At 38.5% G+C, this 24,582-nt stretch overlaps 1 protein-coding gene across 2 annotated transcripts in view; it reads right to left on the bottom strand.

Moving 5' to 3' along the window:
- Positions 1-4,684: 4,684 nt before the first annotated feature.
- Positions 4,685-24,582, bottom strand: part of LOC141404016 (modular serine protease-like) — a 55,486-nt gene continuing 35,588 nt past the window's right edge. The window contains exons 2-6 of one of the 2 annotated variants that reach the window (XR_012412935.1): positions 14,842-15,181; positions 13,855-14,756; positions 13,515-13,656; positions 5,236-5,756; positions 4,685-5,148 (exon numbers count right to left, since the gene is read on the bottom strand). Coding sequence is in view for 1 of the 2 variants with exons in the window: in XM_073987215.1 (XP_073843316.1) it covers positions 5,441-5,756; positions 13,515-13,656; positions 13,855-14,756; positions 14,842-15,181 (1,700 nt within the window). In the remaining variant the exon portion in view is untranslated. Of the gene's footprint in view, positions 5,757-13,514; positions 13,657-13,854; positions 14,757-14,841; positions 15,182-24,582 lie in introns of both variants that reach the window. The other variant, XM_073987215.1, reaches the window with a different exon arrangement.

Below are 24,582 nucleotides of genomic sequence, written 5' to 3'. Positions count from 1 at the left end.
CATTATCCTACCAAAATGGATGAAATTTGGTACGTAGTCTTCTTTAGGTGTATATAACTTTCCCCCAGAATTTTGTTGGTATCGGTCCACACCTTCATATAGCCCCCATAGAACGGTACCTCCCGATTTTCGGTATTTTGAAGGTTTTAGCTTCATTATCCTACCAAAATGGCTGAAATTTGGTACGTAGTCTTCTTTAGGGGTATAAAACTTTCCCTTAGAATTTTGTTGGTATCGGTAAACGCCTTCATATAGCCCCCATAGAACGGTACCTCCCGATTTTCGGTATTTTGAAGGTTTTAGCTTCATTATCCTACCAAAATGGCTGAAATTTGGTACGTAGTCTTCTTTAGGGGTATACAACTTTCCCCCAGAATTTTGTTGGTATCGGTCCACACCTTCATATAGCCCCCATAGAACGGTAGCTCCCGATTTTCGATATTTTGAAGGTTTTAGCTTCATTATCCTCCCAAAATGGCTGAAATTTGGTACGTAGTCTTCTTTAGGGGTATAAAACTTTCCCTTAGAATTTTGTTGGTATCGGTCAACACCTTCATATAGCCCCCACAGAGCGGTACCTCCCGATTTTCGGTATTTTTAAGGTTTTAGCTTCATTATCCTACCAAAATGGCTGAAATTTGGTACGTAGTCTTCTTTAGGGGTATAAAACTTTCCCCCAGAATTTTGTTGGTATCGGTCCACACCTTCATATAGCCCCCATAGAACGGTATCTCCCGATTTTCGGTATTTTTAAGGTTTTAGCTTCATTATCCTACCAAAATGGCTGAAGTTTGGTACGTAGTCTTGTTTAGGGGTATAAAACTTTCCCTTAGCTTTCCTAAAAATGGCTGAAATTTGGTACGTAGTCTTCTTTAGGGGTATAAAACTTTCCCCCAGAATTTTTATCGGTATCGGTCTACACCTTCATATAGTCCCCATAGAACAGTACCTCCCGATTTTCGGTATTTTGAAGGTTTTAGCTTCATTATCACACCGAAATGGCTGAAATTTGGTATTTAGACTTCGTTGGGGGTACTCAAACTCCCCTTTAAATTTGTCGGTATAGGTCCACGCCTTCATATAGCCCCCATGGAAAGGTACCTCCCGATTTTTCATATTTTGAAGGTTGTGTCTTCAATATTCCACCAAAATGGCTGAAATTTAGTATTTAGTCTTCAATGTGATATAAAACTGTTCGTCAGAAATATGTCTGTACAGGTCCACGCATTCGTATTGCCCCATTTCTGACTAACATTCGTCGGTATAGGGCCTCGTTTCGATATAGCCCCCATAGAACGGTACCTCCCGATTTTCGTAATACTGAAGATTGCGACGTCAATATCCAACCGAAATGGCTGAAATTCGTTATTTCGTCTTCCAAGAGTTATAAAATATTCCAGAAGAGTATTAGAAGCGTACTTCTTGATTTTCGGTATTTTTTAAGTTTTAGTCACATTTTCTTACCGAAATATAGGAAATTTGGTATTAAGTCTTCTTTGAGCCTAAAAACTTTCCGTCAGAAATTTGTCGGTATAGATCGACGTTTTGAAATAACCCATATAGAATGGTGCCTCACATTGTTTTACCGAAATTGCTGAAATTTAGTATTAAGTCTTCTTCATTCACGAAAGGAAACTAGTTATTCCATTTTACTTCAATACAACTTGTGGTGGAGGGTATAACAAGTTCGGCCCGGCCGAACTTAACCCCGTTTTTACTTGTCGGTATTTTGAAGGTTGTGGCCTAAACTTCCCACCGAAATCGCTGAAATTTGGTAATTGGTCTTCGCTGGGGGTATAAAACCTTCAACTTGAAATTTGTTGGTATAGGACTTTATATAAGATCGGCTGTCACGGATTTTCGATATTTTGAAAGTTTTAGCTTTGCAAAAAATCGGGCAGCATACGTACACGTGTACCACCCAATGTAAGATTTTTTGAATATTCAAGTTCGAGATCACTTCTTAGATCGTGTTGGAATTTTAAATGCGGGTAGTAGTAATGATAATGACTTCAACATGAACATTTTACCCAAATGTCTCAGTATTTAAGGCCACTCCTTCATACACTTCTCGCATAAAAGTTTTTAATAGTCCCTATGGTCCTTCTTGATTCTTCATACTTCTCTCGATAATAGCCCGAGTGTTCCAAAAACTCCTCTTAAGTGGTTTTCTTGCAGAGCAAGGATTGTGATCGTTCGCCAGGGTTGGTCCGTCAGTTGAAAACTTTGGCCTAAAAATGCCCAAAACAAGTAAAAAAGTATCAGTCGGCTTTACCGACAGAGATATACCCTCAGCCTGTGCAAATTAAAACACTTTTTTCACAAAAAACGTATGTATTTAGGGGGTTTCAAAATTTTGGTCGTATGAACCGAAAAAATTTTGATTAGGATTAAAGTTCAAAAATTTTGCGGGAAAGGTACTTAAAGGAATGGACCGACATAGACCATGGGGGTGCCATAGGGGGTTTTTACATCCTTCGGACTGTTTTCTCAAGAAGTATGGACTTGCCCCTGAAACAACTTTTACAATCGTAATTGAGGCAGCGAATGTAAGTTGCTTCAACAAAAATCAGAGTGACTCAATAGCAGGTCTTAAAGTGAACTTATCCAAAATGTTGTGTGGGAGGTACGGAATGGAGTGGACAAATATAGTCCATATTCGAACCTGATCAATATCTGGTAGATATTATGAGAATGTGTAAAGTATGGACCAAATCGGTCACTCCCATCAAGAGTTACACTGTGTGTAATTTTTTGTGTCATGGAAAAATAACCATATTCTGACACCGCAGCGTAATGGAAGACGAAAAATAAGAAGACACGTGTCTCGGCGTTTTTCCCTGTTACTTCGAATTTCGCGGTTATGGGCCCCCAAAAACCTGAGGCCTTGATGCCAAAAAAGACCATTTTGTCAGGCTCATATCTTCTAATGGTATCTATGGACCAGAATCGGAGAAAAAAGTATAAAAATCGAATATTTTTTAAAGTTTTTTGCTATTTTGACCTTTAAGAACAGTTCGTAGTGGGCTCTGATGTTCCACAAAGTTGTATACTGATATAGTCGCTACATTATTGTGGTTGAATGTTTTCTTGAATTTTGAATGGTTTAATTTCTATGGAGCAGAAACCGAAAAAAGAAAATTAAAATTGCATTTGTTTTGCTATTTTGAACTATAAGAACCATTTCTACAGGGTTCGTAGGTTCTAAAAAGTTGTTTATTGAGATCTAAGGTACATTTTTGTAGTCGGTTGTTTGATTCAATTTTGATCGGTTTGATATCTGTAGGCCAAAATCTGAGAAAAAATTTTAACGGAAACTTGACCTTAACGATTTTGACCTTGAAGATAAGGTTGAATGGATTTTATGTCTTCACAATTATTATTCTTTAAAATGAGAGCTACAACTTTGCCTCCAAGAGTAAACCAAAATTCTTAGCGGTTTAGAAGATATGAGCCTGACAAAATGGTGCTGTTTGACATCAAGGCCTCAGGTTTTTGGGGGCCCGTAACCGCGAAATTCTAAGTAAAAAGGAAAAACGCCGAGACACGTGTCTTCTTATTTTTCGTCATCTATCACGCTGCGGTGTCAGAATGTGGTTATTTTTTTCGTGTCGCACAGTGTTATCGTGCGCACAATTTTTCCGAATATTTTTGAACTTTTGTGGGTTAGGTACCCGAAGGTGTGGACCAATACGGCTCATCTACGAACTTAAAGTAAGTTTGGAAACAATATCACAAAGGCCAAATTTTGGCCGGAATCGGCATTTCCGTTCGAGAATTATCTTGCGCTTCCACCCATAAGCATGGTGTCATAGGGTTTGTTTTTAAACTTTCAGGCTATTTTTCAGGAAGTATGGACTTGCCCCTGAGGAAACTTGTACCTTCGTATAGGGGACAGTGAATACAAGATGTTACAACAAAATCCAAGGCGATTCGAGAGCAGGTCCTAAACTGAACATTTCCGAAATTTTGTGTGGGAGGTACTCGAAGGAGTTTACCGATTGAGTCCATATTGGAACCTCATCTAAGTCTGGTAGAAATTTCATAATGTGCAAAGTATGGACCAAATCGGTTACTCCCTTCAAGAGTTATCGTACGCACAAATTTTCCGAACATTTTCGAACTTAAATCGAATCTGGACAAAATATTTTGATACACAAAATTTGAACCGAATCGATTGATCCGTTCGAGAGTTATCGTGCGCACCAGCCTGTCAGACAGACAGACAGACCGACGGACGGACATTGCTAGATCTACTCAAAATTGTCTGAAACGGATATCGTACAAACATACTTGGGGTCTAAAACCATTATTTCGATGAGGCAAATTTTTAGTCGTATCAAAGTGTAAATACCCTCTTTAGCCTAAAGGCTGAGGGTATAATATATGATGTAAATATCCAAAACTGCTTCTGCAAATCACAAAAATTCGATTTACTTTTTAAAATTAAGGATCTGTTCATAGTACTTTTAAATTCACCACTCCTGTTACTGTTTTTTGTACAGCCTTAGGCTGAGGGCGTCTGTCTAGCTGATCCTTTTTGTAATTTTTCATGTGACTTAGGACTTTGTCATATTTTAATATCTGTCACATACATAAATGTGTGTGCATACTTCTGCACTATTCGACATCCCACTTGTATATGTAACTAAACTAACAACAACAACTACAACTTTAAATCATATTTTAAATGTAAATTTACTTAGAAATTTATTACAAAGAAATAAATAGGAACAGAAACAAAAAACCTTAAAACTATTATTAAAATATATAAAGCTCTTAAAATGTTTATTATTTTTTCGTTTTAAATAAATACATATTTTTTATTACAGAAAATATATAAATAATAACTATAAGTTATCGAAAATTTAGTATTAAATTAATCATAACTATGAAAAAAACAAATACAAAACAAGTGAAAAAAATTAAGACAAAAATTCAAAATAGAAAACACAAAAATCCACAAAAGAAGAATGTCAAAAACTGGAAAAAAACATAAAACTGGAGAATAAAAAAAGTTAATTAAATAAATGTCTTAAATATTAATCCAAAAAAAGAATGGCGTTTCATTTCGAAATATTTGCTTATACATAATACTAATACAGGAAGGTTCTCGTAATCTGAAAAGTTTTCGTAGTCTAAAGGTTAGTTTAAATTCGTTCGCAAAATATTCGTTTTGGGGAGGACATATACTATACTATTATACTATTTAGTCTACATATGACTAAAAAATATGGTCATATTTCGGTAACTATGTGAACATGCTTATTATGCTGCAAGCATACGTTTTATAGATATCTTTTAACGTGGTTTCATTTATATATAGTTACTATATCTATTATGCTAAATATGATTGCAGTGACTATATTCTTTCTCTATAGTTGTAGGTGTTGATAGTTTTGCAATCTTCCTAAGCCTAAATATCATCATTTTCTACATTTTACAGTATTGTATTATAACGTTTTATTTCCTTCATAATAAATGGTAAAAATTTCTCAACACGAATGTAAGCAATACTTGTGTTAAGTCGTTCATGATCGTAACTCGATCCTTCGAAGCGTGATATAATAAATTCTAAATATTCTCGCGAAGTGTCTCGTGTAATACCACGTCCCACATTCAGCTGCTTATCACTTACTAACGATGGATTATGTTCAATACTGGGTAGGCAAACAGGTTTTACATTATCCGAGAATTTAAAATAATTTGCCAGAACTAATATCGCTATATTGTCGGCAGTTGATGGCGATGTGGCTCTAAAAAGAAAGGAAAAAAATCATCAAAATTAGTACAAACCATGTAAAAAAAATTATAATCGAACTAGGCCGACCATTCGGCGGATAAAAATTAATTTTATAAAACATGCGAAAACGGCATTAAGTACGGCCGGTTCTTTGTTCTTCAAAATACCGAAAATCAAAAGAGACCGTTCTTTAAGGGCTATATGAAGACATGGACCTATACCCACTAATTGCAGGTGGAAATTTCTATACCCCCATCGAAAACTTAATAAAAACAAGTAAAAAGTCGTTAAGTTCGGCCGGGCCGAACTTTTTATACCCTCCACCATAAAATAGTCTTAATTAAAATGGAATAATAAGGGTTCTTTCACAATTTTAGGTGGAACAACTTTTCGACAATGGATAGACTCCTACTGCCTCCCACTATTGCTTAAATTACACTGTGAACACAAATGTTGGGGCAGAGATAATTCCTTTTGGAGATGAAAGCCCTTGGTGTATAATAAAAACCCCGAAGGACAGATGCGCCGTGAGTCGAACTTCCGCGTTATGACGTGATGAAGTTTTTGCAAGAGACCCTGTAAGCCATCATGAATTAGCAATTTATCTTTGTTCGTTGTTTTTGTAGAGCACTTAAGCAACAGTGAACAAAGATATAACGCTAATTCCTGATGGCCCACTGGGTCTCTAACAAAAATTTCATCACGCCATAACGCGGAAGTTCGACTCACGGCGGATCTGTCCTTCGGGGTTCATAATATACTCACCAAGGCCTTTCTTCCCCAAGAGGAATTTTCCGTGCCCCAGACTTTCACCTCCATTTTGTTGCGCAGTGTTATCTAATATAAAAAAATGTGTTCTGCTAAAATTCTCAAAATACCGAAAATCGGGAGATACCGTTATATGGGGGCTATACCAAAACATGGACCTATGTTGGCGATGTTTGGTGGAGATGTTTCATGACCACTGAGAACCTCAAATGACAAATTAGAGCTAGTTCGGTTAAAAATTGTAGCTAAAATTCTCAAAATACCTAAAATCGCGAGATACGGTTTAAAGGGGGCCATACCAAAACATGGACCTATGTTGACGATGTTTGGTGGGGATGTTTCATGACCACTGAGAACCTCAAATGTCAAATTGCAGATAGTTCGGTTACAAATTGTGGCTATAATTCTCAAAATACCAAAAATCGGGAGGTACCGTTATATGGGGGCTATACCAAAACATGGACCTATGTTGACGATGTTTGGTGGAGATATTTCATGACCACTGAGAACTTCAAATGGCAAATTACAGCTAGTTCGGTTAAAAACTGTAGCTAAAAATCTCAAAATTCCGAAAATCGGGAGGTACCTATATATGGGGGCTATACCAAAACATGGACCTATGTTGACGATGTTTCGTGGAGATATTTCACGACCACTGAGAACCTTAAATGTCAAATTGCAGATAGTTCGGTTAAAAATTGTGGCTAAAATTCTCAAAATACCCAAAATCGGGAGGGACCGTTATATGGGGACTATACCAAAACATGAACATATGCCCATATCCTTCGGGATATAAGTTTGTTGATCACTAGGAACCCTTAGTGCCAAATTATAGCTAATTCGGTCTGCAAATGTGCCGAAGAACGTCAAAATACTTCAAATCCGGAGGTACCGTTATATGGGGGCTATACCAAAGAGTGGACCGATATAGCCCATCTTCGAACTTGACCTGCCTATGGAAAAAAGACCCTCGGGTGCAAAATTTCTGCACTTTATCTCAATTATTGCGGACGCTAGAGTGATTACAACAGACGGACAGACGGACATGGCTAGATCGTCTTAGAATTTTATCCTGATGAAGAATATATATACTTTATAGGGTCGCAAATGATAAGTTCGATGTGTTACAAACGGAATGACAAACTTAATATACCCTCCATACTATGGTGGAGAGTATAAAAACAAACAAAAAAACATTGTTCCACAACATCCCATATGGGACAAGGGAGACTTCTCTCATATCAATGAGTGCACCCCGATTCATATTTAGCTCAATGATATGGGACCTACTGTTTATCGCCGAGTCCGAACGGCGTGTCTTAAGACACCACTTATGGAGAAGTTTTTCAAGGCTGAAATACTCAGGAAATGTCGCCAACATTACTGAGGGGTATTTTGCCACCGTTGAAAAATGTTTGATGTTGCTTGGCCGGGGAATCGAACCCCCGACCTTCTGCGTGCAAGGCGGGCGTGCATACCATTGCACCACGGTGGCACGGAAAACTTAATACCAATTTTTGTTTTGTTTTGTACACCCATAGAAGACGTAACAACCAATTTCAGTCAGTTTCAGGTGCGATATTGATTCCACAACCTTAAATTTCCGAAAATCGGGAAATAACCGTCTATGGGGTTATTAGAAAACGTGGACCTATACCAACAATTCCCTTCTAAAAAGTGTTGTACTCCTATCGAAGAGTTAATACCAAAATGCATCCATTTCGATTTCATAATGACGCTGAAACCTTCAAAATACCGAAAATCGAAAGGGACCGTTCTATTGCGACTATTTGCAGACGGGGGACCTATACCGATAAATATCGGGTAGACATTTTTTATAACCAACGAACCATTTTGGTAAGATATTCAGGCCACAACCTTCAAAATACCTAAAATTTAGAGGCATGAAAACATGGACCCTTATAATTCTCTTCTTGAATATTTTACACTCCATCGAAGACTAAACGCCAAAAGTCATCCATTTCGCTTTGATAATAACGCTAAAACCTGACAATCAGGAGGGACCGTTCTATGGGGGCTGTATGAAAACGTGGACCTATACGCATAATTCTCTTCTGGAACGTTTTATACCTCCATCGAAAACAAAATACCAAATTTCATTCATTTCGGGTTGATAATGACACTTAAATCTTCAAAATACCGAAAATTGGAAGGATAGTTGTATTTCCATTTTAGCCATTTCGGCACGATATTGAGGGCACAACCTACAAAATACCGAAAATCGGGATGTACAGTTCAATAGAGGCTATGTCAAACCGTGGACCTATCTATACTGACAATTTTTCGTTGGTACTACCTATTAACCCCATCGAAGACTAAATACCAAATTTCAAACATTTCGGTTTCCTCATGACGCTAAAACGGGTGCCACCGTGGTGCAATGCTATGTACACCCGCCTTGCACGCTGAAGGTCGTGGGTTCGATTCCCAGGCCAGGAAGCATGATTTTTGAACAGTGGGAAATACTCCTTAGTAATGTTGGTGACATTTCCTGAATATTTCAGTCATGCAAAACTTCTTTAGAAGTGGTGTCTTAGACACGCCATTCGGACTCGGGATGCACTCATTGATATGAGAGAAGTCGCCCTTGTCCCTTCTAGGATGTTTGTGGAATATTTATAATGACGCTCAAAAGTTTTATACTCCAAACGAAGATTAAGTACCAAATTTCAGTCATTTCGATGCGATATTGAGGCCACAACCTTCAAAATGCCGAAAATCGGGAAGTACCGCTCTATGGGGGCTAAATCAAATCATAGACCGATATAGCCCATTTTCAGTACAAAATATCCTAGGAGTAATATAAACATATATACCAAATTATAAAGCTCGATCTTAAATCTTGAGAGCTGTATCTTGATTTCAACTGACAGACGGACGAACATAACCATGTCCGACTTAGAATGTTATGCTGATCAAGGAGAGTATATATATGTTATAGGTTTTCCTTCGAAAATATCGATGTCTTAAAAACGGAATGACAAATTTAATAATACCCTCCATATTATGATGGTGGGTATAATCAACCAATAGCACTCTTTCGTGTGGTCCCAATCCACAGGTATGTGTTGGACATCGAGCCATCAATTCGGGCCTAATATGATATTAACTAGGCTAAAGCCACTCGTGTTAGCATTTGCAGCTAGCGTTCTTCTGCTGCGAAGTATGGGTTGTCTTCTCAGAGCACGGCATTCACAGCGTACCTATGTACTGTTTGATAGACTCGTTAATCTAGAGCTTCTCCCTTATATCTTTGAACCTACCCCTCCAGACCATAAAGGTCTCTCTTAATCCACTAAATCGTGGCAGGGATGCTCACGGCGGTAACACTCCAGCAGGTACTGTATCGACAAAATTTTCTTGTGTTAATTTACCGGTAAAATCTTCGTCTCCTCATAAAGATCGTCCACTCGTGTCATGAGGAGGCACTCTGTGGCAGTCCTAAGTGCGCCATTTAGGAATACTTGGAATATTCTTCCGCTGTGTAGCGCTAAAATTAACAGACCGGCCTTTTACTTAAGAGATCAACAAGGTTTCTTTTGTCAGCGCTAAAAGTGCTGCCTGCCAGCGACTTGAGAACCTTGTTCCTACTTCTGATCCTGTCGCAAATAGCTGGCCCGCGCGGACGGCTTAAACATGCTATCAAACGTTACACCAAATATGGTGGGGTAGTTAGTGGTCGGGATCCGGACACTATCTACCAATATATTCAGAGGGATTCTCATTTTAGTAGATTTAGCGGCGGATATTTTCATGTTTCTCAGATGGAAGAATTGTGCTAGATCAGCTATGTAGACGGTAGGACACGAAACCAAGATGGCACAACTATCCGCATACATTACGATCTCCATGCTGCCTAGAGAGTGTGTAAAGGGTAGAGGTTGAACAGTTCCGGAAATATCACCCCGCCCTGGGGAATTTATATTTCACACTACGGGTTCCGCGAACCACTGGCGTCAGACATTTAATTCGCTATCCAAAGTCTCTTCTATTTTCTCGAATAGTTTGGCATTGTTGACGGTATCGAAGGTCTTCGGTTGATCGTAAGTCATAATGGCTTTTGATTGCACGGCATGTTTAGGTTCAGTCCTCGAGTGATATGTGTGGATATGGCGGGTATGGTTGTTAGGCTACGGAGGGTAGTAGTGACTCTAGAATCTTCGCCACCGGTGACAGAGGGGAAATCGCCTTATACGATTCGTCTCTGCTGGCATCCTTGCCTGGCTCCAGTAGCGGGACGACCCTATTTATTTTTTGTCAAATATTCAACTCCGGGATCATCCAGTTGTTTAAAATTCTACCATTAGGATTCCGTGTGTGTCCAATGCTTTGGATTAATTCGATTTTCGGCATGTTTTGGTTCAGTTCTCAACTGATATGTGCGGATATAGCATGTAATGATGTTGGCAACTATGTAGTAGTGGTCCTCTAGAATCTTCGCTGCTGGCGACAGTTGGCAAATGGGCTTGTAAGATTCTTTTCTGCTGGCATCCTTACCTGGCTTCAGTAGCGGGACAACCCTATTGATTTTTCAGGCATCTTGTACAAAATGTGTGGCTAACGACAAACTTGTCAAATATTCAACTCCGGGATCATCCAGTTGTTGGATTATTTCGCTTTTCGGATTGTGGTGGTACATCCTCTGCTGAAAGGGCTCTTATATGACATAGCACACTCCTCTTCGCCTTGTCGCTTGCAGGATGTTCTATTAACTGTCGGTTAAAATAACACACGCATTTTTTCGGATCTGTCGCAGCCCAGACGTTGAAATTAACTGCACTTCAGTTCACTTTTCTGCTTATGTTGTAGACTTCAAGAATTAGTTGGGTCTTCAGGGTTCGTACTTCAAAATTAGTTGGTTCTTCAGGGTTTGTACGACGAAGCTCATCACGCTCATTTGCTAATAACGTCGGCTCTGCTGAGAAATTAAGTCTCCTTTTGCGTAGCGAGCGGCTGCAGCTGTGATGATGTCCCGAAAAATTCTTGTAGCTACTCGAGGATCTGAGTATCTCCTTGAAAGAGTGATTGGTAAATTCTCTGAACCCTTGCTAATCAGCTTTCCCATTGTTCAGAAAAGTAACTCTGGTCATTGCCTAGGACGGAATACCAAAACTCATTTTGAGCATTGAAGTCCCCAAGCACCAGACGATAGTTACTCTTTAATAGAAAACTTATGTTTTCTATTCAAGTAGAGAGTGAAACTAGCTCGATTTCGAGAGGGCGTACTCCTGCGAGTAGGAAAAAAATCGATTATTCTCTATTTTTCTATGCCACTCGCAAATGCAGGGATCAGATTTGCCCAATTTTATTCCGAAGAGTGGAGAGGAAACTTCTTGTAAAGCTCTTACTCTTCGAGTACTCCCACTAGCAGGTATTTTTCACTCGCGAGAAAATCGAGGAAATCGGGACTAGCGAGCAAATTCGAGCAAATCGGATATGTGCCTATACCTCGGCAGTCGCACACATTAGCGCTTCCTCCATAATTCCATGTATGGGTCACTAGAGTCAAGCGAGATATGTCTATACTTCCACAAAACGTTGTAACCAACGCAACGTCGCAAGCAAGAGGTCACGGTAAACTTTGTTTCTTGGTTCACGGCTATCATGATGTTTCGATTTCGCTGCAGTTCAATTGTCGAGACTATGCACTTGTGGGTCGTTGAACAATAACCTGGAGTGTCAAATGCTATGTTTATTATTCATGAGGAGACTGCGGGGTGTATCATATTCCCACAACGAAGATGAAGACTTGCTGTGAAATATTTAGGGACAGCAAGCAGCAACATTACTCCTATCGCAGCTGTCCTAAAGGCGGTTTAGACTAGACCAGCTCCGGAAGTACAGACATTCCCCATATCCATTACATCTCACCATTGTTGACATGTGGTGGATGCGGATCTGGTAAACAGAAGAGATCCATGGCCCAGGGTTCTTCTCTATCCCAACACGGACCGAAGAAGGTTGGGGAAGGCATTCTCGGAGCAGGTATTTCTGAATTTTCATTGTGAAAAAATACACAAACACATAATTGTTGAGGTGACGGCCCCTGATCGAAGATTCCTCCGAATCAATCCGTTGCATAGAACCGGCCGCCGAGGTATTGAAGTTTAGTGAAGTAGGTATGGACTTGTTCGACACAGTCCATCTTCGAACTTGATTTAAGTTTGAGAGAAATAGCACGATATGCAACGGTTGGACCTTCATTCACTCCTTTCGACAGTTATCATGTCCACCAGTCATTTTAGTTGCCTACCGTAGGATTTTTTTAATTTTATGGACTACTACGTTTCAAAGCATGGACTTGCCCACGAAAAACATGATATCACTGTAAATAAGACCACATGCCGTACCTTCGATAACAATTTCAAAACTATCCTCGAAAGGCTCTTAAACTACAATTAAGCGAAAACTTCGAACTTTTGTGAGGGAGGTACCCGAAGGTGTTGTCCGATCTATACCTTCTGTTAACTTGTATTTGGCGGTATAGGCCCACTCCTTCATAAAGCCAAATAGAACAGTACCGCCGGATTTTCGGTATTTTGAAGCTATTTAGTGCAAGTTTGAAGTTTAACATTTTCCACCTGAAATTTGCAGGTATATTTTCACTGCTTCATATAGCCGCCGTAGAGCGGTATCTCGCAATTTTTGGTATTTTGACGGTTGTGACCTCAATATCCCACCGAAATGTCTGAAATTTGGCACTGAAAAATCATATAGTGTACGTAAGCGTTTTTGTATAGCCCGAGGATACAAAAGCTACATTCGAAAAGTTGTATATATTGGTCCAAGTTTTGGAAAGAAAAGCGACGATCAGTTATAATATTCTGCTCACACATGGAATAGGAGAAAACTAATTTCCTATTTACTTAGAAACAGTTTGTGGTTGAGGGTATAAAAGGATCGGCCCGACCGAACTTAATGCCGTTCTTAGTTGTTTTAATTGATGTTCTTTCAAATGGTTAAACCCCATTTGAATACTTACACCCTTACAGCTGATATATTGTGAACCGTTACCCTTTGTGGATCACCCTCTCTGTAGACATAATTATAGTAACCCTCAACAACATTGTAGACAGCCGGATCTGTGGCATAAATTCCATTTCCAGATAGTAAACAGGTACCAGCTGAAACAGAGATTTTCAAAAAATAGCATCAGGATTATCACAGATAGTGGTATAGTAGGCTCTCGATAATTCGTAAACGACAATACAAAAATCTCAAGGCCCTTCATGAGCACTTTTTTTAGACAGGTTCAATCGAAATATTTCATAAATTATAGAAATTAGAATTATCGAGCTTCCACTATATATAGATTATTTTACCTGATATGACAATCTTAGGCGAGACTATGACACCACTGCAAATCGGTTTAAAGATTGGTGTATTGCTACGTCTAAATACGGTAACATCCCATGGTTTAATGGTGTTTCTTTTTTGGTCCTCACTCAAAACGCCACAACGAGGAACGCATTTAAATTTCGGACGATTCCATTCTCCATCAAAATTACAATACAAAGTTAAGCTATCTAAGAGATTGGGACGTGGTCTTACATAACCCGCAGCACAGAAAACTTGAGCTGAAGTGCCAATGGGAACATTGTGATAACAACTAACCGGTGTGTTATTGTATGAACATGAAGCAATTGTAGAGACGCCCCTTACAACGGCATTGGGGGTGCAAAATTTCGTAGCAATAACATCACCATAAGTCGAGGGTACAATTGGTATGCGTGAAGTTTGACTTATGTGATGACTTATTGAAGATGGTGTTGTTGTACTGCTTGGAATATATGAGGACTGTGTATATGTTGAAACTCTTGAGGTAACATACATCGGTCTTGATGTAGACATTGAAATAGGCGGTGTTGGAGTATGTGTTGTTGGACTAGATGTTATATAGCTGGGCCTACTTGTACCATATATTGCTGCTGTTGTTTTATTTCCACTTGCAGCTTCAGCTGAAGTTGGTGATGTTGTTGTTGAAATAACACCACAATGACTTGGTAACTCATCGGAACCATCTAAACAGTCTCTAATTCCATTACATCTTGCATTACCCGGTACACAGGCACCATAACCACAGCGAAAACTATAATCAGGACAATCAAAAATACTGCATATTTCCAGTGTTTCATCACTGGCATCTTTACAATCTGCCACACCGTCACACACAGAGTCACGGCTAATACATTCTCCGGTTTTACATTGCATGTGCGAGGATAACCTGCAAAATATTAAAAGATTAAAAGATATTAAAAGAAAGAGATAGAAGATAATTATGCAACATAACAAATAGTATTGCAACTTACCAACAAGATCCTCTCAGCTCTTGGAAAAAGTTCAACGAACTATCACACAAATAACGTATTTCATCGGACCCGTCAATACAATCTCGTATTCCATTACAACGTTCATTGCCCGGTATACAGCCGCCATAGGCACATTTAAACGCATAGTCGGGACATGTCTTGTCAATACAATGTTCCACTGTCTCATCGGATTCATCTTCACAATTTATAACACCGTCACACAACTCTTCCATTTGTATGCACTGGCCATTGTCACATTGCCAGCTGAACAAAGAGTTAATTGAACACTCCGGCACTGAATCATTACCTGATGAGGTTGACTGGTTCGAAGAGTCCGCAACTAATTTTAAAAGTGATATATAGAGAGAGAGTGAAAGAGAAATTAGTTTGTAGCTTAAACCATTGATGCACAAAATAAAACAAGTAAGCAAATGCCAATGTTTTGAGGGGATGGACCATAAGCTCGATCACAATTCCTTTCTGTTTATTCCTTCAAAATTAGAAGCACATTATAAAATCTGTTTTGATTCCAGACAAGTTATTCTGAAAAATTTAAAGTAAAGTTTCAGGTAATATGGCGACAGGTTCGTCGACACTGAATTAACCCGGAACCATTCAAAAGCCCTTTTCCGACCAACATTGCAGCCAATGTATATACATACATATGTATGTTTGAGTTTGTATCTATTTTAGCAATATAAGCGCGGAGGTACAGGATACCAGGCCCAACAATAACTGCCTCTTGCAGTATTGCGATGGTTGCAAAATACTAATTAAGGATCGCAACAAAAGTTGAGGTATCTTTCCCATTGCACAAGTCGGCCTGTTCAAAACAACCCTAACTCGCGTGAACCTGGCCCTAATAACCCGTATATGGAATGTATGTGGGTGGCAGTCAGGTGAGATAAAGTAGCTTAACCTATAAAACGACATTAGCCCAACTGTTCTTATGCTCATCAGGAGTTGTGGCATTCGATCCTACATAGGTAATGACCAGAGGAGTATAGCACTGGCTGAGAACATTGTTTGCACTACGTTTTTGCACGGTCAATGAGAACTCTCCTATCAAAATTATAACACAAATACATAAGTCCGAACCCAGTAGTGTGAAACAGGGAATTCCTCAAGGTGGGGCGATATCTCCGGAACTGTTTAACCTCTACTCTTCTGAAACTCCACACGGTATAGATATCGTAATATATGCGGATAATTGTACTATCTTGACGTCGGGTCCTATCGTCGATGACATATGTGATAGGTTAAATGTCTACATAGCTGACTTAGTGCAGTTCTTCCATCAGAGGATTATGATAATATCCGCCGCTAAATCCACTGCCACACGGTTCACCACTTGGACCACTGAAATGAGGCTCACACTGAACTTAGTGGTCGATGGTGTACTGATTCCGACCATTAACTGCCCCAAAATATTGGGTGTACCGTTCGATACCATGTTTAATTCGTACGCCACATCTATTTGCGATAAGATCAGAAGTAGGAAAAAGGTCCTCAAAACGCTGGCCGGTAGCACTTGGGGTGCTAACAAAGTAACCTTGTTTACCTCTTATAAAGCAATAGGCCGGTCTGTGGTAAGCTATGCGGCTCCAGTATGGTATGCAAATGTTAGCGCTACGCAGTAGAAGAATGTTCCAACCTGCCAGAATGCCGCACAGATGACTGCAACAGGATGCCTCCTCATGACACCAGTGTACTATTATCAGCACAACTGGATGTTGTCTGCATGGGTGTAATCGCCGTGAGCATCCCTGTCACGATTTAATGGACAGGCTTGCCCCACCGAACACGTCAGAAAAGGTCTTCATGATCTAGAGAGAAAGAGGTCCAAATATATAAATGAGAACCTCTAGACCACCGAGCCTATCAAGCAAGCTAAGATACATTTAAACTGATGCAGTCGCGCAGGCAGTACAGAGATACAGTGTGCCGTACTTGGGGATCACCCTCCATCAATCGCAGCAGAAGACCGCCAGCTTCCAAGGCGAACACGAGTGGTTTCAGCCAAGCGGAGCAGACGTCTCAATTCGCATTGAACCCGAATTGATGCCACCATAACCAACACATGTTCGACATGTGGATTGGGACCACACGACACGCTGCATTTGTTCAGCTGCTCAGATAATCCCAATCATCTGTCTTCTGATTCTTTATTGACGCAACAAGTTCAGGTTATAGCATTTTTTAATCTGGATACGGAGGAACCAGAACTTGATAACTGAAATAATACACGAACGAAGATATTTGCGTTGCTACAACAACAACAACTAAAATTAGAGGAGGTTACCATATTTTGCTAGACATAATCATCGCGTCACCAGGTCTGACAAATGTTGTCTCCTGGCAACCCGACATTTCTCTTGGCTCAGACCATCACGCGGGACTATCAAAGGAGCGTGATGAGTTTCATCGAGCCAATCCTAGTGATTAGTTAGGGAGCTTACACTGGCAGTTAGCGGTTTGGTCGGTGATCACAAGAGGAATAGCCAGATCATCTGGAGAGTTTCAAAATTGGAGCCGGAATAAGTGAATTGAAAGCGACTTTCGAAACCTAGGCCGAAGGAAGATAGGAGCCCAATCACGTTTGGCGACGTTACACTGACTGATACGGAGAGATGCGCAGGTTATCTTAATTGACAATTCATCAAGTATCCCGGTAGTGACAGGGCGAAGAGAAGAGTACAACTTCGCATTAGATCTCTTCCTGCCGAGGATGAACCAGAAAAATTTACAATAGATGATGTTGCGAATGTCATCAGGAACGCTAAGTCATCCGACGCGCCCTCATGGAATCTAAATGGTAATGCTGAAACAGTTTGATGTGATGGAGACGAGTATCTCAGTGAATTTCTCAACCTGTCGATAGCCACACACATCGCTGGAAATTGGGCAGGGTGGTCCCGCTACTGAATCCGGGCAAGGATGCCAGCAAAGGTGAATCGTACGAACCGATTTCGCTTTTGTCGCCCGTAGCAAAGACTCTTGAAGCTTTAATCCTCATCAGCGTTTAAAATAGCTACTCAGTTGCCGATCATCAGCATGGGTTCTGTAAGCAGCCCAGCACGACAACAGCGCTGCACGCCATCTCCACACATATTTGTGAAGAACTCAAGTGCAACGCGACGGAAAAATATTCAAACCCATCAGAACACCACACTGAGAACTGCAACAGGGTGCCTACCCATGCCATCAGTGGACCTTCTGCATGAAGACACGAAGATTGTTCCACTACGGCGACACAATAACAAGATCTAGTTGCGATACCTGTTCGGGTGTTAAGGTAAGGGTCATTATGATTGGGGGCGGGTGTTCTAATCCAGGCATGTCAGGAGGGATATTCAGTCGCAGTTGCCATAAGCAGCTATCGTGTGAATTCTGTCCACTGAGTGCAAACTCTATTTATCAAAAGCCCTGCCAAGTTTACTCACCTAAGTCCAGTAGATTTATGGTTACAACCAATTTATGCAGCCACATGCCTAGACCTAGAGATTCGTAAACCAGATTAAGCAGGGCCACGCATACACAAACATATCGTATGCTGTTACAGCAACAAAAGATATTATTAAAATGAAATTTCACAACATGACATAGTGGAATAGCTCGAAACCTCATTTCCTATATATTTTATATTTGGCCACAGTCGACAGTTTATGTGTAACTGATATAAAGCTATGTTGTTGTACTATACTCCCATAACTTTTCAAACTTGGCGATAAGAAGCAGATCTCATAAAAGATATAAATAGAAATGATCTGCACTCATAATTATTCCGTCTGAAATAACCGTGAAAAATTATATTTTATATAGTAATGACTGTTCAATGACTGTTGCAAAGTAAATAAAAGCATAGTATTGTCATTGTTTACTATTTATTTATTTACTTTTCCAGCTCTGCCATTCATCACTGGCACAATTGTGGGAAATCCAAATTAAAAAAAAAAAAACACTATAAACTATCTTTTATGATTCTTTTCTTTTTCGTGGAACAGACATAAAGACTCATTGCAAAAGATAAGGTATTTATTATCAAATCCCTGAAAAACCAATTACGCGAATTGTTCAAATTACAGTTGTTATGAATGAAATTCCAGGAATTATTTTGACCAATTAAAAATAAACATTTCCGAATGCATCAGTACAGGCCTAGTATAGTCACAGTGCTGCTCAAAATATTTGCACACAAAAACACTTCCAGATCAATCAATATAAAATACCTCCTACATGTTTGTCAACTTTTTTTGTATAATACGAGGGTTGCTCGATAACTCTCTGGCCTAACAATAAAGACGCGAATATTTACCATAATAAAATAAAATATTGTTTTCTTAAGCAGTCTGAAGCACGATTTATAGAATTTTACATACGCTCAAACCAATTGTTGAAGCACTTCTTCCACTCTGAATGATACACCTCCAAAACATGGTTTTTGAACGCTTTAACAGTAACTTCTAACGACGAAAACCGTTGACCACGCATTTTTTTTCTTGATGTGCTTGAATTAAATGAAGTCATTAGGTGCCAAGTCAGGGTTGTACTGCGGATGACAAATCAATTCCACGATTTGTCCGGTCAAAAAACACTGTTTTGAATCGATGTGTGAGAGCTCGCATTGTTATGGTGCACAATGATTCGTCTTGTCATGTTCGTTTTTCGAATTTCTCAGGAAACTTCAGGCAAACAAATTGTAGGGTACTACTCAGAATTAACCGTCCTACATTGCTCAAGTCGAAGAACCGCCACATGGTCACTTTTGCCACAGAAACAGGCGACCATTTGCTTTAACCCACACACACACTTTCAACCAAAGCTACCTTAACACTTTTACTTTTATGTGAACGCATCCGAATCCGTCTGAGACTGACCGTCTCTGATGGAAAAGGACTGCCCCAGACTGAGCACGGCCGGGGCCTTTTTTGAGCAATTGTCAAATTGTGCTGGATCTAACGAGAAAACCCAATTTCTGCGGCCAGATGTTCAAATGTTTGGTTGGTGGAAGAAATGCCCAAGGATATCCCTATCTGACGGTATATAACATGGCGATCTTGCATTGTCTGTTCAGGCACGGTGTTTCTTGAACAACGCCTGTTTTTGCACGACCCTCACGATCTTCGTTTTAAGCGAGTGTCGGCCAAGATTTAATTCATTAACCCAGTTGTTTTTGGTGTAGCAATGTGATAGGGTATTATAAGTTTGTTTTTCGAAAAATGCATATAACACTGCGAATTATTCGTAGTAGACCCCCCATGTGGTATACAAAAATTCATATCTCGACGAGATAAAGCGATTTTGAGATGTGTGTCCGTCCGTCAGTCCGTCTGTTAGTCCATTAAAAATTGTACGCACGCTATAGACCGCAATTATGAACCAATCTTCAAATGTTTGTATGGAGGTCGAGTTCAGACCAGAATAGACCTCTATAGTTTTTGACGATGATCGTGAAATGTTAAGGGGGTGAAATGGACCAACAAAATTTTATCCAATTTTGTAGCGGCTCTGTAGGTCGCAATGGTAGTCTGGTCGGCACGAAGTTTTATTTAAGGTTTGTGTTTACGACAAAGAAGTAGCCTGCAATTTAACGTGATGATCAGATAATATTTTGCGGATTAACTGGACCAGAACTTTTGTGTGAAAATTGGTAAAGTTATTAGTGAAATAACTATTATTTGTTCAAATCAATTAATAAATGGCTAAGTTATAGTGTTTGATTCACACCATGACACAATTACCAAGGTAGTGGTATCACACCAGCTGTTCGAATATGAAAAGTCAAATCTCTTTATAAAAAAATTATTTTTGTTGTAATTTCCCCAACAACATAAAGAAAGTTTTGACATAACATATTCAAAATTTTACTATGCCACTACCTGAGTAATTGTGCCATGATTCATAACAATACATTTACTTTGTACTTAAACTGAATTTCTCATAATTTTCAAAATTAATATTGAACAAAACATAAAAACGGTTAAAGTACTAAGTAATTGTACTGGTATGAATCAACCACTATAAATTAGCCATTTATTAACCGATTCGAACAAATAATAGCTTATTCGAAAGATATTATTCATCCCTTTAAAAGGAACAATGGTCAATAGAAATCCGTTGTGAAAAAAAGAAGATATGCCCGTTTATATTTGAAAATGTAAGAAACCCAGATTTTCACTACTTTTACCGTTATAAAATAATTAAAAGAAGTGACCCAAACGAACTAAAGGTATTTTCGTTTTTTTTATAACAGAACGCTTGAATATTTTTCTGGTCAACTTTTGTAACACAGTGTCATTTATCGATATTTTCGGAAAAATGTGCACTTTCTCAAGGCAAAAACTGTCGGAAGGAGCATTCCAATATTTTGCGATGTACTAGAGAGTTCTTAATTATTGTTTTGGCTACAATTTTGGTCTTTGTGATGGATCGCAAATCTTAATGGTTTGGCTGTTATATGCCAAAATATCCAAAAAACGCCAATAAAAACTTCAAGACAAAATCGGGAGGTTCGATTTTCACCGTAGACATATGGTCCAGTCGATTTTTGTGCTCAGTTCAATCCCAGGAATCGGAAACGCGAAGAGCCCATTAAGGTTTTCAAATCGCCCAGGCCTAAAATATATAACCCACATCTTCGACGATGTCTCACAATTAGGGAACAATGTCTAATTTGCCCCGCACAATAGTTTTAATAAAATATCAAAATAATGTTTATAATAAAATATATAAACATTACAAAGTCCAAGTATTGAATTCCCATTATTTCCTGGAAAATACCATGTCAAGTGAAGTATAAAACATTTCTTATCATAATTTTGAATTGTCGTCATTATCATTTTGAATTAAAAAAATACATCACAAAAAAACCCTCAGCCTTACGTTAATCATGAATTCAAAATCACTCTCACTAATTGTCATTTAAGCTATGCATAACGTAAGCGAGATGCACGATGTTTATTGGGTGGGTTTAACCCAGCTGATATGAAATTAGTTTGGAGTGTGGCTAGCTGTAAAAAATAAAACACAGAATTGTATACAGTGGGATAAGATGTTACGTTCGATTTGTAGCAATCGCTTTTTAAGCACAACAATAAACTGGTAAAAAATTGTCATCGATTGAACCATAAATTCGGATTTTAGAGAATTTTCTTGAAAATGTACCTTTGGCCCCATACAAATTACTATGGAAAAAAGATCCATCAAGTTAACTTTAACCGATCGCCATAAAATATCATATATATGTAGGTTGTTTTGGATCAAATGGAATAAATTTAGGGGGTAGGCGCATGGTAGAACAATAAAAGGTAACAGCAATAAACAGCTGATTGAACTCGGTTGTAACGTTAGTGAGTTTCAAATTCTATACGACATTTTATATATTTATTTCTATTTCGATGTACATTAGGGATATATATTTTTTGAGGAAAAAATATATCATTCCGAAAAAAAACTATTTCCCAGAAAGACTTCTTCATATCAATGATATGTAACCTCCTCCAAGTCCGAACGACGAGCCGCACAATAAAACACCGCTTATAGAGGCGGTACAACGTTTGTTAATATGTGAGGTATTTTGTTAAACTTGAAAAAAATAAAGCCCTAATAAACATATGCTTCTTAGATTTCAAAAACAAAAGATTGAACCAGCTTCTCCTTTTTCAATGAATTTCCAGCGACCCCAAAATTTTTTACAAGAATTCTACTTTCTGCGAGAAATTATGCATTTAGTGGAATGACGTGGAAACATTCAAATTAATAATGTAGCGAATTTTCATTAATGTTTTCCAAAATATTAAATCAAATGTGAAAAATTATTAGTTTTTTAAATTCAAATAATTTATAGACATTTCCTTATTTTGTTTACATACATCTTTGGTAGTAACATTACAAACAAAAACAAATTTATATATGGTTGTTGTTGAGATGTATTTGTTGTAGAATTTACTTTACCTTATATTTGTTCTATCATGGGGTAGGTGTTTCAAAAAAAAAAAAAAAAAAACTTCGTCGTTTTATGGGCTACCCTAATGTATATATTAGAATTACTAATGGTGATAAGAAATTTGGCTTCTTGTGCATTTAGTAATGTTCCAATTTTTAGAATACAAAAATAAGCGGGGAATCACTAATATCAGCAGAGCGACAGAGTCCAAATATATGTATGTTCTTAATTCTGTTGTGACTGTTTCATGCTGAGGAAACCCCATTCTGCAAAGTGGTTCACAACAAACCCATATACATAAATTTTTCAATGATAAACAATTCAAAAATAGACAAAGCAACACATGAGACCTTGTCACAGAATGTTAAAGTTGATACTACCTACGAACATTGATGTATTTTACCAGCATTCTTTTGAGACGATAAATCTAAATAAATCTACAAATTTAAAAATGGGGGTTATACTTTTGTAAAATTTATTTTCGTGTACCTCCCGAGTTTAAAAGCGTTCGAGAGTCGTTTGAGAATTTTTACCGAAGGTGGTCATTGTGGTTCTGATATATGGTATATTTATACCCTACATCACTATGTGGGGAGGGCCAAAAAGTTTGTAACGTTTCGAAATAATGGTCGTAGACCAGGGACGTAGCCAGGATTTCATTTCGGGGGGGGCCCACCTGACCAAAATTTTTAAAGTTAATGTTAGCAAAAATATTATTTTTTTTTTTTGCAATGATTTAAACTTTATTTTAGGCTTATTTTACTGATGAAATAATTTTCATTACTATTTTTTAATTAAAATGGCGTAAGATTTCTTGGCCAATTTCCCCTTGTTTCAGGCTTCAATTTTCCACTCCAGAGTATGGTCAATTTTTCAATTTCGGAAGTTCAGGTGTCCAATCGTTTTTATTGTCATAAAGAAACCAACTATCGTTATTTCCCTAAAGATATTTTGGTGTCCAATCGTAGATCTTATCACAAAGAATTTCTGAAGGCAGATAGTGGTTTTCTTGATAAAAAAATATTCTGAGCAATAGTGAGTCTATCAGTCATGAAATTCTAGCACCTAATCGCGGGTACGTAAATGATGAATTCTATTGCCCAATCGTGCATGTAAATAGACTATTTTGGCGTCCAATCGTCGGACTTCTCTTATAGAAATTCTGTTTCCGATCGTGGATCTTCTCATAACTTGATCAGGAACTAGGAAAACTCTGGCAACCAGTCTTGAATTCTTTTAAAATGAAATTCTGGCGTCCAACCCAAGATCAATACATGTATACATTCTTTTAGCAAAAATCCACGAACAAAATGTTTCCCAATCTACATTTTTTATACTCTCAGCCTTTAGTCAAAATAAACCTCATCGAAGTAATGGTTTTAGGGCCAAAGTGTGTTTGGAAGAAATCTGTTTCAGAAAACTTGAAGTCGACTTAGCTGTGTTCGTCCGTCTTGGTGGAGGACACGATGATTCTCGAACAGATCGGTCCAAAATTTGGCCTTCGTTTTATTTTGTCCAAATTTTGATCAACTTCGAAGATGGACCATATCAATCCATTCTTTCGGTAACCTTCCACAGAGTATTTCAAAAATGTTCAGAGATGTGCAGTTTAAGACCTCTCTCGACAATAAATAAGTGGATAAGTGTAAGCTGAAGACCTAAGTAGTCATGGCTTCACTTCCTTTTTGCTTATAATTTAGTTATAAGTAAAAATATGATATAAATAAATTAATAAATAAAAAGACGTCTCTGGAAACGCTTTCCTTTTTGGCAACAAGGGTTCTCGGGGCCACTAT

Source organism: Musca autumnalis, unplaced genomic scaffold (assembly GCF_047663935.1).
Source record: "Musca autumnalis isolate F117 unplaced genomic scaffold, ASM4766393v1 scaffold_1, whole genome shotgun sequence".
Lineage (NCBI taxonomy): Eukaryota > Metazoa > Arthropoda > Insecta > Diptera > Muscidae > Musca > Musca autumnalis.
This window is presented reverse-complemented; position numbering and strand designations above follow the sequence as displayed.